General features: G+C 38.8%; 1 protein-coding gene across 1 annotated transcript in view; it reads left to right on the top strand.

Annotated features, from left to right (window-relative positions):
• LOC106878435 (doublecortin domain-containing protein 1) overlaps window positions 1-13,913 on the top strand; it is a 77,442-nt gene that overhangs the window by 14,296 nt on the left and 49,233 nt on the right. The window contains exons 5-9 of the mRNA XM_014927645.2: window positions 458-619; window positions 4,031-4,222; window positions 5,093-5,298; window positions 8,738-8,808; window positions 12,849-13,008. Of these exons, the coding sequence (XP_014783131.2) occupies window positions 458-619; window positions 4,031-4,222; window positions 5,093-5,298; window positions 8,738-8,808; window positions 12,849-13,008 (791 nt within the window). The remainder of the gene's footprint in view (window positions 1-457; window positions 620-4,030; window positions 4,223-5,092; window positions 5,299-8,737; window positions 8,809-12,848; window positions 13,009-13,913) is intronic.

The raw sequence follows: 13,913 nt of genomic DNA, 5'->3' as shown, positions 1-13,913 counted from the left end.
CGAAAACATCTAAAGCTCCACGAGGCTCCGGCAGGGGATGGTGGCGAACCCTGCTGTACTCTTCCACCACAACTTTCTCTCACTCTTACTTCCTGTTTCTGTTGTGCCTGTAATTCAAAGGGTCAGCCTTGTCACAGTGTGTCACGCTGAATATCCCCGAGAACTACGTTAAGGGTACACGTGTCTGTGGAGTGCTCAGCTACTTGCACATTAATTTCACGAGCAGGCTGTTCTGTTGATCGGATCAACTGGAACCCTCGTCGTTGTAACCGACGGAGTGCCAACATTGTTTCTGGTATAAATTAATATTACTAAGAAATATTACCGGTCTCTGGCACATTGGGAAACAAAAACTGCCAGTACACCACATCAGATAGTTTGAGAAGAACTGTCTCACATGACATCACAAGAACACATCATAAAAATCATTTTGAATCATCTCCTGTTGTTCTTTCAGCAAATCCTGCCATGATATTTCTCACATGTATTCCGATATTTACATGAATAAACTGAAATGGCCCTGGGAATGTCTTGTCAATGTAGAGAACTGTACAAATGACGAAGAAGAAGAAAATGTTGAAGAAGACCCTGTGTCCGAGAAGCAGAATCTGAAAAACAAGTAAGTTTCACATTCGTCTACTCCACACATTTCTTTGCACGTGTATAGATATGTGGCCTTAAAGCTAAAAATGAAATGAAACCATCATCATCATCATCATTTAACATCCACTTTTGCATGCTTGCATGGGTCAGGTGGAATTTGTTAAGGCAAGTTTTCTACTCACCACTTTTTAATTTATGTCACAGTTTTTATATCTTCTACCTTTTGCTTGTGTCTATCGTGGCACTCCGTCGGTTACGACGACGAGGGTTCCAGTTGATCCGATCAACGGAACAGCCTATTCATAAAATTAACATGTAACTGGCTGAGCACTCCACAGACACGTGTACCCTTTAACGTAATTCTCGAGGAGATCCAGCGTGACACAGAGTGTGACAAGGCTGGCCCCTTTGAATTACAGGTACAACAGAAACAGGAAGAAAGAGTGAGAGAAAGTTGTGATGAAAGAGTACAGCAGGGTTCACCAAAATTAGTAACACTTCACTCAAGTTACAGCCTTACATAGTTACATTCGAACACAAAAACAACTCCTGTACATGTCTTTCAGTTGTTAGACTGTGGCCATGCTGGGGCACAGCCTTGAAGAATTTTGGTCAAAGGACTCGACCCCAGTACTCATTCTACTTATTCTATTGGTCTCTCTTGCTAAACCACTAAGTTGCAGGGATGTAAACAAACCAACACTGGTTGTCATGCAGTGGCGGGAGACAAACAGAAAGGCACACAGATGCACACGCACGCACACACACACGCACACACACACACACACACACAATGGGCTTCTTTCAGTTTCCATCTACCAAATCCACGCAGAAGGCTTTAGTTGGCCTGAGACTATAGGAGAAGGCATTTGCCCAAAGAGCCACACAGTGGAACTGAACCTGGAACCATGTGATTGGGAAGCAAACTTCTTACCACACTGCCATGCCTCTTACCTTTTCAAGTAAATTTCATCTCACGAGTGAAGGGGAACATTTTCAATTAAGAATAAAAACCTTATCACGGACTCACATCTGTAACATGTGACAACCATTTCATAGTTTTGATTAAGTGTGTCAAAAAAATCACACAGATATAAAATGATTGTGTAAGTTAGAGAGCTGAGAAGATGAAATATCTCCTGTTTTTTTGTTTTTTTTTTCTTCAGGTAGGAATTTTCACGTCAGAATAATAGATTTCAGTTTGTGATTGTTTCCCTATTCTTGTTGTAATATTTATAGTTTTCATTGTGCATAGGTTCTGAATTCATTCCCCACTTGGGTCAATTTTGATTTTTGTCTCTCTGGGGTAGATAAGATAAAGTATCAATACTGAAGGTGACGGCATCGATTAGCACCTTCTTCTGAAAATTAATGGTCTTGTACCTAAATCATCATTGTCGTCATCATCATCATCATCATCACCATCACCATCACCATCATCATCATCATCATCATCATCATCATCATCATCGTTTAACGTCCGCTTTCCATGCTAGCATAGGTTGGACGATTTGACTGAGGACTGGTGCAACCGGATGGCTACACCAGGCTCCAATCTAATTTGGCAGAGTTTCTACAGCTGGATGCCCTTCCTAACGCCAACCACTCAGAGAGTGTAGTGGGTGTTTTTACGTGTCACCCACACGAAAACGGCCACGCTCGAAACGGTGTCTTTTATGTGCCACCCGCACAAGAGCCAGTCCAGGGGCACTGGCAACGATCTCGCTCGAAAACCCTACATCATCATTATTATTATTATTAAGGCGGTGAGCTGGTAGAAAGATTAGCACGCTGGGTGAAATGGTTAACGGTATTTCGTCTGCCTTTAGGTTCTGAGTTCAAATTCCTCCGAGGTTGATTTTGCCTTTCATCCTCTCAGGGTCGATAAATTAAGTACCAGTTACATACTGGGGTTGAGCTAATTGACTGGTTTCCTCTCCAAAAATTTCGGACCTTGTGCCTAGAGTAGAAAAGATTATTATTATTATTATTATTATTATTATTATTATTATTATTATTATTATTGAGTGAGAGAGAGCAGTGCTTGCCACCAGAGTAACACTGAGGTACAATTATACAAAGCCCATTATACCCATCATGACTACCTGTCTGATAAGGGTGCACCAGGCATATGCATCACAACCACATGTGCGTGACATGGTAATCTCAACAGTGCATGACCTTGCAGGTGGGGTCCAGTTAGAATTGTGTTCAGGTCGAGTAGCCCATCCCGCTCAAAAGGTCCCTGAATAAGGTTTGTTTAAGGATGTTGTGCAAAACACCCATGTTTCCAAAGGTGAATTATCCAAACCCCCAAAGAATTCCTCTCAACACATGGCTATGATGCTCCCCCACTACTTCTGCTCGTGATCAGAGATGCACATATCGTCAGCCACCAAGGGACATGCTCAACTGGTTAAGGTCAAACAACTGACAAGCAAATCTGTGGTATTAAGCAGAATATTTGCTGTAGCCCTATTATAATTATTATTATTATTATTATTATTATTATTATTATTATTATTAAGGTTGTGAAATGACAGAATCGTTAGCACATGGGACAAAATGCTTAGTGGCATTTTATCCATTGCAACATTCTGAGTTCAAATTCTGCTAAGGTTGACGAGACCATCGCCTCTAGCTATGTGACACACAAACCTGTGTCCATTATAACCTTCGAACAGGGTTATAATGGACACAGGTTCGTTTGTCACATAGGTAGCTAGAGGCGATGGCCTCTTGGAGCTAATCAACAGCAGCATTTGTCCTATTTTCCTGGACTGCCATGTTAGCTTGGCGATAACTATTAATATCCAGTACCGCTGCCGTAGTCTCCTTTAGAGAGATTTAGAAATATTAATATTTCTATTTTCGACTTATCTTATCAACCCTGAAAGGATGAAAGGCTAAGTACTAATTGAGTATTGTGTCACTGTAATTGACTTATCCATCTCCTAAAATTGCTGGCCTTGTGCCAAAATTTGAATTCATTACTGTTATCATTATTGTTATTATTATTGTTATTATTAAGGCGGTGAGCTGGCAGAATTGTTAATATGGTTAAAATGCCAGACAAAATACTTAGCGGCATTTTGTTTGTCTTTATGTCCTGAGTTCAAATTCTGCCTTTCATTCTTTTGGGGGTCAATAAAATAAATACCACTCTCGGAGTGGTTGGCGTTAGGAAGGGTGTCCAGTTGTAGAAATTCTGCCAGATCAAACTGGAGTCTGGTGTAGCCATCTGGTTTGCCAGTTCCCAGTCAAATCGTCCAACCCATGCTTGCATGGAAAGCAGATGTTAAATGATGATGATGATGAGCATGAGTGTTGATGTAATCTACTTTCCCCTCCCCCAAATTTGCTGGCCTTGTGCCAAAATTTGAAACCATTATTATTATTACTATTATCGTTGTTGTTGTCATTTCAGAGTTAATGTTCCACATTTCACGAGTCCGGAAGACTTACAGAAATTCACTTATGAAGATGGTTATATAGCTTGTGCAGAAAGCCCAAACCTTGTCTTAACTGCTGTGCAAAACGACAGTCGCTTAGCTGATGTTATTCTTATGAAACGTTCACCTGATGACATTAACCAACGCTGGATAATACAATCTGATGGGTGAGGTCACTTCAAATTAAATACCCAGCCATGTTGTGAATCTAAACCAGTTTATATCTAAGTTTTTCATGGAAAAACACTGCAAATAAACTTTTGAATTACTCAGAGAAGTTATGACAAAAGCTCCTTCAATTTTCAAAAATTTTAACCTTACTTGTTCCGGTTTTCTAGTTTTGGACATTATTTCTTTAACTTTTGATCAGTTTTCACTTGATTTCTTCTTATAAATTGTAATTGCTCCATCCTCACAGACGATTGCCATCTCCATGTGCTTCCTCATTGTCAATGGCATTTTCTGACTTTCCATCCATGACTTCTCAGATGACTATTCAATCCCATTGCAGATCTTCACTGTGGTAGCGCAATGGCCCAGTGGTTAGGGCAGCGGACTTGCAGTCGTACAATCAGGGTTTCGATTCCCAGACCGGGCGTTGTGAGTGCTTATTGAGTGAAAACACTTAAAGACCCACAAGGATCCAGCAGGGGATGGCGGCGAACCCTGCTGTACTCTTTCACCACAACTTTCTCTCACTCTTTCTTCCTGTTTCTGTTGTGCCTGTATTTCAAAGGGGCCAGCCTTGACACACTTTGTGTCATGCTAAATCTTCCTGAGAACTACGTTAAGGGTACACATGTCTGTGGAGTGCTCAGCCACTTGCACGTTAATTTCACAAGCAGGCTGTTCCGTTGATCGGATCAACTGGAACCCTCGTCATCGTAACCGAAGGAGTGCTACGTATCTTCACCTATGCAGGTGAATGAAGTCTGGAGGGTATATCAGCCAAAACATTGTGTTAACAACAAGATGAGGATAAATATCCATCAAATGTAAATAATGTATTTTTATGTTGTTTTGCTTTTTTCTGACAGGGAAATCCGTTCGCGGTGTGGCCACAATTTGGTTTTGACTGTTTCAATGCCACTTTCTGGCACAGAGAGCCAAATATCCTACATAGGCTGTTCTGTCATTTTGAAAGCCAAGAAAGGACACAAGTATGGAGAGGCCCACCAAAGGTGGTACTATGATGCTGACACTGGTTATATCAAAGCTTTCGAAGCAGAAATCTTGAACAAAGGTTGGTGCAATATTTAAACCGTTATCATCATTAAGACAAGCTCAATGGGGAAACTTAGGGATCACAATGTCAGGCAGTTGCTCTTCCGACCCATACTGTTTTAATATTTTTTACTTGTAGCTTTTACTTGTTTCAGTCATTAGACTGTGGTCATGCTGGGGCAGCCCTCGAAGAATTTTTACTTGAATGAATCAACCACAGTATTTTAATTTTTTTTAGCCTGGTATTTATTCTATTGGTCACTTTTGTTGAAGCGCTAAATCATGGGGATCTAAACACACTAGCACCAATTGTCAAGCAGCAGTGGGGACAAACAGACACAAAGACACATACACATCATCTCCAGCTGGCTATACGACACAATCTGTGTCCTTATATTTTCGAACAAAGGAATCTAGCACCCCAACTCAGCTCAAAATGATATGTGTATTGCAATTTCTGGGTTATTTCCCTTCATCAGCACAGAATAATTGTTCTGCTAGAGGTGGCACTGCCAAATTCCCGTTCGAAATATATAGTTTTCAAAATGACAACCAGTCACTAATCTGTAAATTAGAAAATTACTATTTGTAAATCTCACAACGAGAGAATATTCAGCAACAGTACTTTGGAGTAAAGATTGTTTGCCAACATAACATGGCAGTCCTGGTTTAGGACGAATATTGCTGTAATTTAGCCCCAGGAAACATCGTCTCCAGCTGGCTATATGACATGATCTGCGTCCTTATATTTTCGAACAAGGGAATCTAGCACCCTCACTCAGCTCAAAACAATATCTGTATATCACGATTTCCAGGTTATTTCCCTTCATCAGCACAGAATAATTGTTTGGCTAGAGGTGGTGCTGCCAAATTCCCATTCGAAATATATAGTTTTCAAAGTGACAACTAGTCACTGATCTATAAATTAGAAAATTACTATTTTTAAATCTCATTGTGAGATTAGTAATTTTCTAATTATCAAATATGATTGAGACTGATACATTAGTTGTAAAAATATACTCACATATGTTTCAACATATGGTTATATAGATAGATATATTGTTGTACAGTTATACAACTGAGTTGTATAGATATAAAGCTGAATAAATATTTCAAAATATATCAATATAATACCATCGTAATATAGAAACCATAGAAATAGTCTATTATTGTATATTGTACAAATATAACAGTGTACTTTGAAGCTATTGAATAAACATTGCTAAACAATGTGTGTGTCATCAGTCCACCTACGTATGTGACAGCCAGATCCCATTCAAAAATCTTCCTGTTATCTTTAAAAACAAAATGAAACAACAATCAGAATTCTAACTTCTTGGTAATCATTTCCAATATATAAATAGCACAATCCTTACAATAGTATCTTCAGATTAATTCTGTGTAAGAATATATATTTATACTAGCTCTAAAATAATTGAGGAATGAATATCGCTGGAGAGAACTTGAACACGATATTTTTTTTTGTTCTTTATTTTTACTTGGTTCAGTTTCATTCAACTTTGTTGAGATTAGATATCAGTTTTTGTGAACAATGATATCATTGATTAGAGGAGTCAGTTGCAAGTTTATTGTGTTTACTACAATGATGAGAGTGATAAGGGATTCATATGCAACATGGGTGAAACTAAATACCACACAGGATTTTTGTTTGCAAACAGCAGTTTATAAGTTTCTTTGCTGATCCTTTATATCACATTGCTAAAATATATATACATATACATATGTATATGTATATGTATAGGTGCAGGAGTGGCTGTGTGGTAAGTGTCTTCTCCTATAGCCTCGGGCCAGCCAAAGCCTTGTGAGTGGATTTGGTAGATGGAAACTGAAAGAAGCCTGTCGTATATATGTATATATGTGTGTGTTTGTGTGTCTGTCCCCCAACATCACTTGACAACCGATGCTGGTATGTTTACGTCCCTGTAAGTTAGTGGTTTGGCAAAAGAGACCGATAGAATAAGTACTAGGCTTACAAAGAATAAGTTCTGGGGTCGATTTGTTCGACTAAAGGCAGTGCTCCAGTATGGCTGCAGTCAAATGACTGAAACAAGTAAAAGAGTAAAAGAAAACAATATATATATATATATATATAGATATACTTCAATAATAAGATATTCATTCTCTCTCTCTCTTGTGGAGACAATCTAAATAAGACGTTTGTTCTTTTCTCTCTGTTTTTGCCTCTCTTCATCCATCCTTTCTGAAGAAGAGTGCTTGCTTGAAACATTAAAGTTTTCATCCACTTTTATGAGTCTAAGCCTAATACACTATGTTTGTTTGTTATTCTACCTCATCATTATGTTCTTTTTTTTATTTAAAAAAGTATTTTTACTATATACTCTGTGTGTATATATATATATATATATATATATAAAGCACCCAGTCCACTCAGTAAAGTGGTTGGTCTTGGGATGGGCATCCAGCTATAGAAACCATGCCAAAGTAGACCTGGTGCTGGTGTCACATAAAAAGGACCCAGTCCACTCTGTAAAGTGGTTGATGTTAGGATGGGCATTCAGTCATAAAACCCATACCAAAACAGACAGTGGGGATTGGATCAGTCCTCTGTGCTTCCAGCTCCTGTCAAACCATCCAACCCATGTCAGCATCGAAGATGGACATTAAATGATGATGATGATGAAAAGTTACCATACAATTTTGATACATCAAATTCACTCATAAGGCATTGGTTGGCCCAGAGCTATAGTAGAAGACACTTGCCCAAAATACCAAGGTACTACACAGTAGGACTGAACCTGAATCTACATGGTTGCAAAGCAAGCTTCTTAACCACATAGCCACGCTCACAACTATAATATTTATGGCGGGATCACTGCCAGAGCAGCTGTCTCGCTCCCGTGCTGGTGGCACGTAAAAAGCACCATTTGAGTGCGATCGTTTCCAGATTTGCCTTACTGGCACTCGTGCCGGTTGCATGTGAACAAAACATTGGACTGACTCCTGTGCAGGTGGCACGTAAAAAACACCATTTGAGCCTGGCCATTGCCAGTACCGTGTGACTGGCCCTTGTGCCAGTGGCACGTAAAAAGCACCCACTACACTCTCGGAGTGGTTGGCGTTAGGAAGGGCATCCAGCTGTAGAAACTCTGCCAGATTAGATATTGAGTCTGGGGTAGCCATCTGGTTTGCCAGTCCTCAGTCAAATCGTCCAACCCATGCTAGCATGGAGAGCGGACGTTAAATGATGATGATGATGATGATGTCTTTTAAAAACTGGTTACACCTGAATTCTGAAACTTTATAGCAGATACCATATTTGAGTGTTGCTATCATAGTAACTATATCAGATTAATTCACTGCAAAATAATATACAATGGAACAGACACAACAGGTGAAGTAAAAAGTCTGCAACATTTGTATTAGACTAATGTTTTTATTTTTGTCTTTTGTTGTATTTCTTTGTTTTCTATTAACAGAAATCACGGCAGCAAGCTCCAGCAATATTTGTACTTTTGCGATTACAGCGAAGACGAAAATTGATCAACCAGTAAGTTGGATTTTGAGGAGATTTATTTCACTTTATTTCATTCTATTTTTGTTATTTATTCTCTCTGCATGTATATGTGATCGTCTGTGTACACACATGCACACATTCGTGCGTGTGCATGCAAATGCACATACACATGTATGTGTGTGTTTGTGTGTGTGTGTGTGTGCGTGTATGTGTGTATGTAAGTAGGTAGGTATGTATGTATTGGTATGTGTTATTTCTTTACTACCCACAAAAGGCTACACACAGAGGGGACAAACAAGGACAGACAAACGGATTAAGTCGATTATACCGACCCCAGTGCGTAACTGGTACTTATTTGATCGACCCCGAAAGGATGAAAGGCAAAGTCGACCTCGGCGGAATTTGAACTCAGAACGTAGCGACAGACGAAATACCGCTAAGCATTTCGCCCGGCGTGCTAACGTTTCTGCCAGTTCGCCGCCTTAGGTAGGTATGTATGTATTGATATGTGTGTGTTTGTGTGTATGTGTATGTATGTGTGTTTGTATATATGTGTGTGTTGTACGTGTGTGTATCTGCATGTGTATATGATCATCTATGTACACACACATACACGTTAGCATGCCGGACGAAATGCTTAGCGGTATTTTGTCTGCCATTACATTCAGAGTTCAAATTCTGCCAAGGTCGACTTTGCCTTTCATCCTTTCGGGGTCGATAAATTAAGTACCAGTTACGCACTGGGGTCGATGTAATCGACTTAATCCCTTTGTCTGTCCTTGGTTGTCCCCTCTATGTTTAGCCCCTTGTGGGCAATAATGAAATAAGAAGCTTGCTTACCAACCACATGGTTCTGGGTTCAGTCCCACTGTATGATACCTTGGGCAAGTGTCTTCTACTATAGACTCAGGCCGACCAAAACCTTGTTAGTGGATTTGGTAGATAGAAACTGAAAGAAGCCCATCGTGTGTGTGTGTGTGTGTCTATGTGTGTCCCCCCACCATTGCTTGACAAGCAATGTTGGTGTGTTTACGTCCCCGTAACTTAGCAGTTCTGCAAAAGAGACCGATAGAATAAGTGGTAGGCTTACAAAGAATAAGTCCTGGGCTCGATTCATTCAACTAAAGGTGGTGCTCCAGCATGGCCACAGTCAAATGACTGAAACAAATAAAACAATACACATGCATATAAGCACACAAAAATGCAGGTGCAGCGTGTATGTTAGTAAGCAATTATTGATTTTATTCTACAGTTCTCCACCTACACGTTACAGGTGTATCATATCACCTGAATATTTACATAAAATACACCACACAACACACACAGACACACAGACACACAGAGACACATACACACGCACAGACACACAGAAGCACACACGGTGTAATATGTAAGCGTTCATGGTGAGTTCATCAGCTTTGCCGTTGGCCTTGTTTTTATTGTCGTCATCATATGTAAAGATAGGTTAATCATTTAAAACTACTACATAATGGAAATGAAAGAAGAAACGGTTTGAAGCTTTGTATTTGAAGAATGTTCCTTGTAAGAAATATCAAAATATTGTATCATTTTTCTGTCATTAGTCTACTTTGGTGAACAATTCACAAAAGGAAGGAATTTTAAGAATATTGATTTCTTTAGCTTAGAATTTCAGACCAATTTTCTTATATAGAAGAATTATAATCAATTGAATAGGTGCCGGCATGGCTGTGTAGTAACAAGTTTGCTTCCCAACCACATGGTTTCAAGTTCAGTCCCACTGCATGTCGTCTTGAACAAGTGTCTTCTATTATAACCCCTATTAGCTCTGGGCTGACCCAAAGCCTTTTGTGGGGATTCAGTAGGTGGAAACCAAAAGAAGCCTGTCGTGTGTGTGTAACTGTTTCCTTGCCCTGGGAAAGGAAACAGTAACAAACAAGCATTGGCTTTCCTTGCCAATCTTCTGTGAAAATATGTCTGGCCATAGGAAGATATTTCTAAGATGATAGGATGTTATTTAACTCTTTTGATACCAACGCGGCTGAATCCACCTCTGGCTCTGTAGTACAAATGTCTTGTTTTCATAAGTTTTGAATTAAAATATTCCACCAAACCTTAGTCACAATTTATGTTCCTAACACTAGCTTAACGATAACTAAGTTATTTTACTAAATTCTTTGTTATATTTAAAATTAATTGAAAGAAACACAGAACATCTCAACAGAAAAATGGTAACAAAAGGGTTAACAAATGATTAATTTAATCCTTTTGATACCAACCTGGCTGAAACCATCTCCCACTCTGTGGTTCAAATGCTTTGTTTTCATAAGTTTTGAATTAAAATCTTCTACCAAACCTTAGTCACAATTTATGTTCCTAACACTAGCTGAATGATAACTAAGTTATTTTACTTAATTCTTTGTTATATTTAAAATTAATTGAAAGAAACAAAGAGCATCTCAACAGAAGTATGGTAACAAAAGGGTCAAGGGAGTTTGTGCTACTATATCTTGCACACAAACAACCATGCAGAAGCCCTCATTTGGGCCCCTCTTGCTCTAAGAAGCTGTCAAAGGTGTTATAAGTCATTTAATCCACTGTTCATTCCCACACCACCACCTGTCCCATGGATGCCTGTAGCAGAGTCTGTCTGTTGCAAGCATTCAAACCAGTTCTCCTCTTATATGAGTATAATTTTCTTCCTTCCTTCCATCTCGCACCAATCTCAGAATTCCCTCATTGTTCCTGCCCCTCTTCATTTAAATAATGCTCTCAATTTCTGGGAGAGCTCTTGAGCCAATGGCAGAAGCAGCTGAGAAGAATTCCAACTGGATCTGGTCAAAGAGGAATAAAAATGAATTTTAAAAGCATAATTTACTCCAGAGTCAACTAATGTCTTCAACTGGATTGGTTACATGTAAGTTACCTTGGTTCTGGGTCATCTTAACCATCAAGGAGGATTGCAATGCAGAAGAATAGCACAGAATGTAGAAGCAGAGGGGTATCCAGGAATCATAGCCCAGATATTGCCCAGCTCTTTTACAGTGTAAGGAATTAAGGGCTGAAGCATTTGCATGAGGAGATCTTTTCTGAAGACCTTCTGCTCTCCCTAAAATTTCCTACTACTTGTAAAAAAACAATAAAAAAACAAAGAAATTGTTATGAAGGCTGTGGAACTTATGAGTATTTCATCACCTTACAGGGCAGTCTTCAAATCCTTCCATAAGAAAAAGTTATATTATTATTATTACCTATGCCTTAGCGAAGGAGGAGGTATTGTTTCAGTTGCATTTGTTTGTTTGTCTATGGATAAGATATCTCAAGAACCGTTGGATGGATTTGGATGAAACTTTCAGGGATGTTTGGCCTCGTGACTGGCAAGAACTGATTAGATTTAGGGATCAATCCAGTACTGAACAAGGATTCTGGATTATTACTTTACATGATTACGATCTTAAGTTAACTTTCAAGTCTTTCTCAATTATCTCCCTTTGTTCATTTTGGCTTGTATTAGATAAGGATAAGCCATGTCCAGTATCTTACTTAGAAGGAGGTTTATGTCTCATCTGGGAAGAGCTTCCTTTGTTTTAAGATTTAGTCATAGTAAGGCAGTCAGCTGGCAGAATTATTAGCACACCAGGCAAAATGCTTTGTGGCATTTCATCCATCCTTGTGTTCTGAGTTCAAATCCCACTGAGGCCAACTTTGCATTTCATCCTTTCAGGATCAATAAATTAAATAGCAGCTGAGCACTGGGGTCAATATAATTGACTTGCCCCCCTCCCCCGAAATTGCTGGCCTTGTGCCAAAATTTGGAATCAATATTTAGTCTTAGTAAAAGGTGGTGGAGGAGTATTGGTAAACTAACGATCAAAATCATCATCATCAACATCATCGTTGTTTTAACATCCACCACTCAAACGGAATGTTATGATCTCAGTCACTTAAACACCATGGGAAGCAGGTAACTCCTTATGTGCCCAAGGGCTCATGGAGAATTGTTTTTATATGTTCTCTAATTGTGTTTGTAATTAGTGGCAGATAATTAAATGAAAGAGTGACAAGAATTGATTTTCTTTTCTAAACTTTTCCAGGGTTACTCGGTGGAATTACCTCAGAAACCAGATTCTTTAAATGGTCAAACTGTTTTGTATAAAAAACTCTGTCTTTCATGTGCCTATACTCTTAGAGGACGATATTGTATGCAGAAATTAAAGCCAGGGACTGAGTTTTCATGTGCCATGGGAGAACAAGGTCAGTCATTATTATTATTATTATTATTATTATTATTATTATTATTATTATTATACTATTGTTGCTATATTATTATTACCTCCACCTTAGCGAAGGTGGTGGTATTGTTTTCAGTCGCGTTTGTTTGTTTGTCCATGGACAAGATATCTCTAAAACCACTGGATGGATTTAGATGAAACTTTCAGGGATGTTTGGCCTCATGACTGGCATGAACTTTTTGGGATCAACCCAGTACTGGACAAGGATTCTGGATTATTAGTTATATTTACTTTACATGATTAAGATCTTATGTTAACTTTCAAGTCTTTCTCAATTATCTCCCTTTAGGCTGTAACTATTTTGAATGGTGAATTTGTTCACTTTGGCTTGTATTAGATAAGGATAAGCTACTTATTACTGTTACTGAATTTTCTACAGTCACCCTCACATTTCATGACTACCATTGGGATCAACCAGGTACTGGACAAGGATTCTGGATTATCTTTCTGTTTTTTTTAGTTAATTTTTGAGAGTGGTCAGGTTCATTTTTAGTATTCTTCTTTGTAAGAGCAGTCGAGTTTATTTCAGATACTCTCATTTTAAAAATCATCCATGGCCAATTGTTGAGAGGATGTTGGTATTGCCTTGGTGGAGGGTTACACTCTCTGAGTGCTCTTATTATTATTATTATTATTATTATTATTATTATTATTATTATTATTATTAAGACAGCGAGCTGGCAGAATTGTTAGCACACCAACACAATGCTTAGCAGTATTTCACCCGCCTTTACGTTCTGAGTTCAAATTCTGCTGAGGTCGACTTTGCCTTTCAGAGTTGATTAAATAAGTACCAGTTATGCACTGCGGTTGATGTAATCAACTTAATCTCTCCCCACCACCAAGCTGCCCTTGTGGCAAAATTTG

The sequence above is a fragment of the Octopus bimaculoides genome, chromosome 7 (genome assembly GCF_001194135.2).
Source record: "Octopus bimaculoides isolate UCB-OBI-ISO-001 chromosome 7, ASM119413v2, whole genome shotgun sequence".
NCBI classification, from domain to species: Eukaryota; Metazoa; Mollusca; class Cephalopoda; order Octopoda; family Octopodidae; genus Octopus; species Octopus bimaculoides.
Note: the sequence above shows the minus strand (reverse complement) of the source record. Positions and strands in the feature narration are given on the sequence as shown.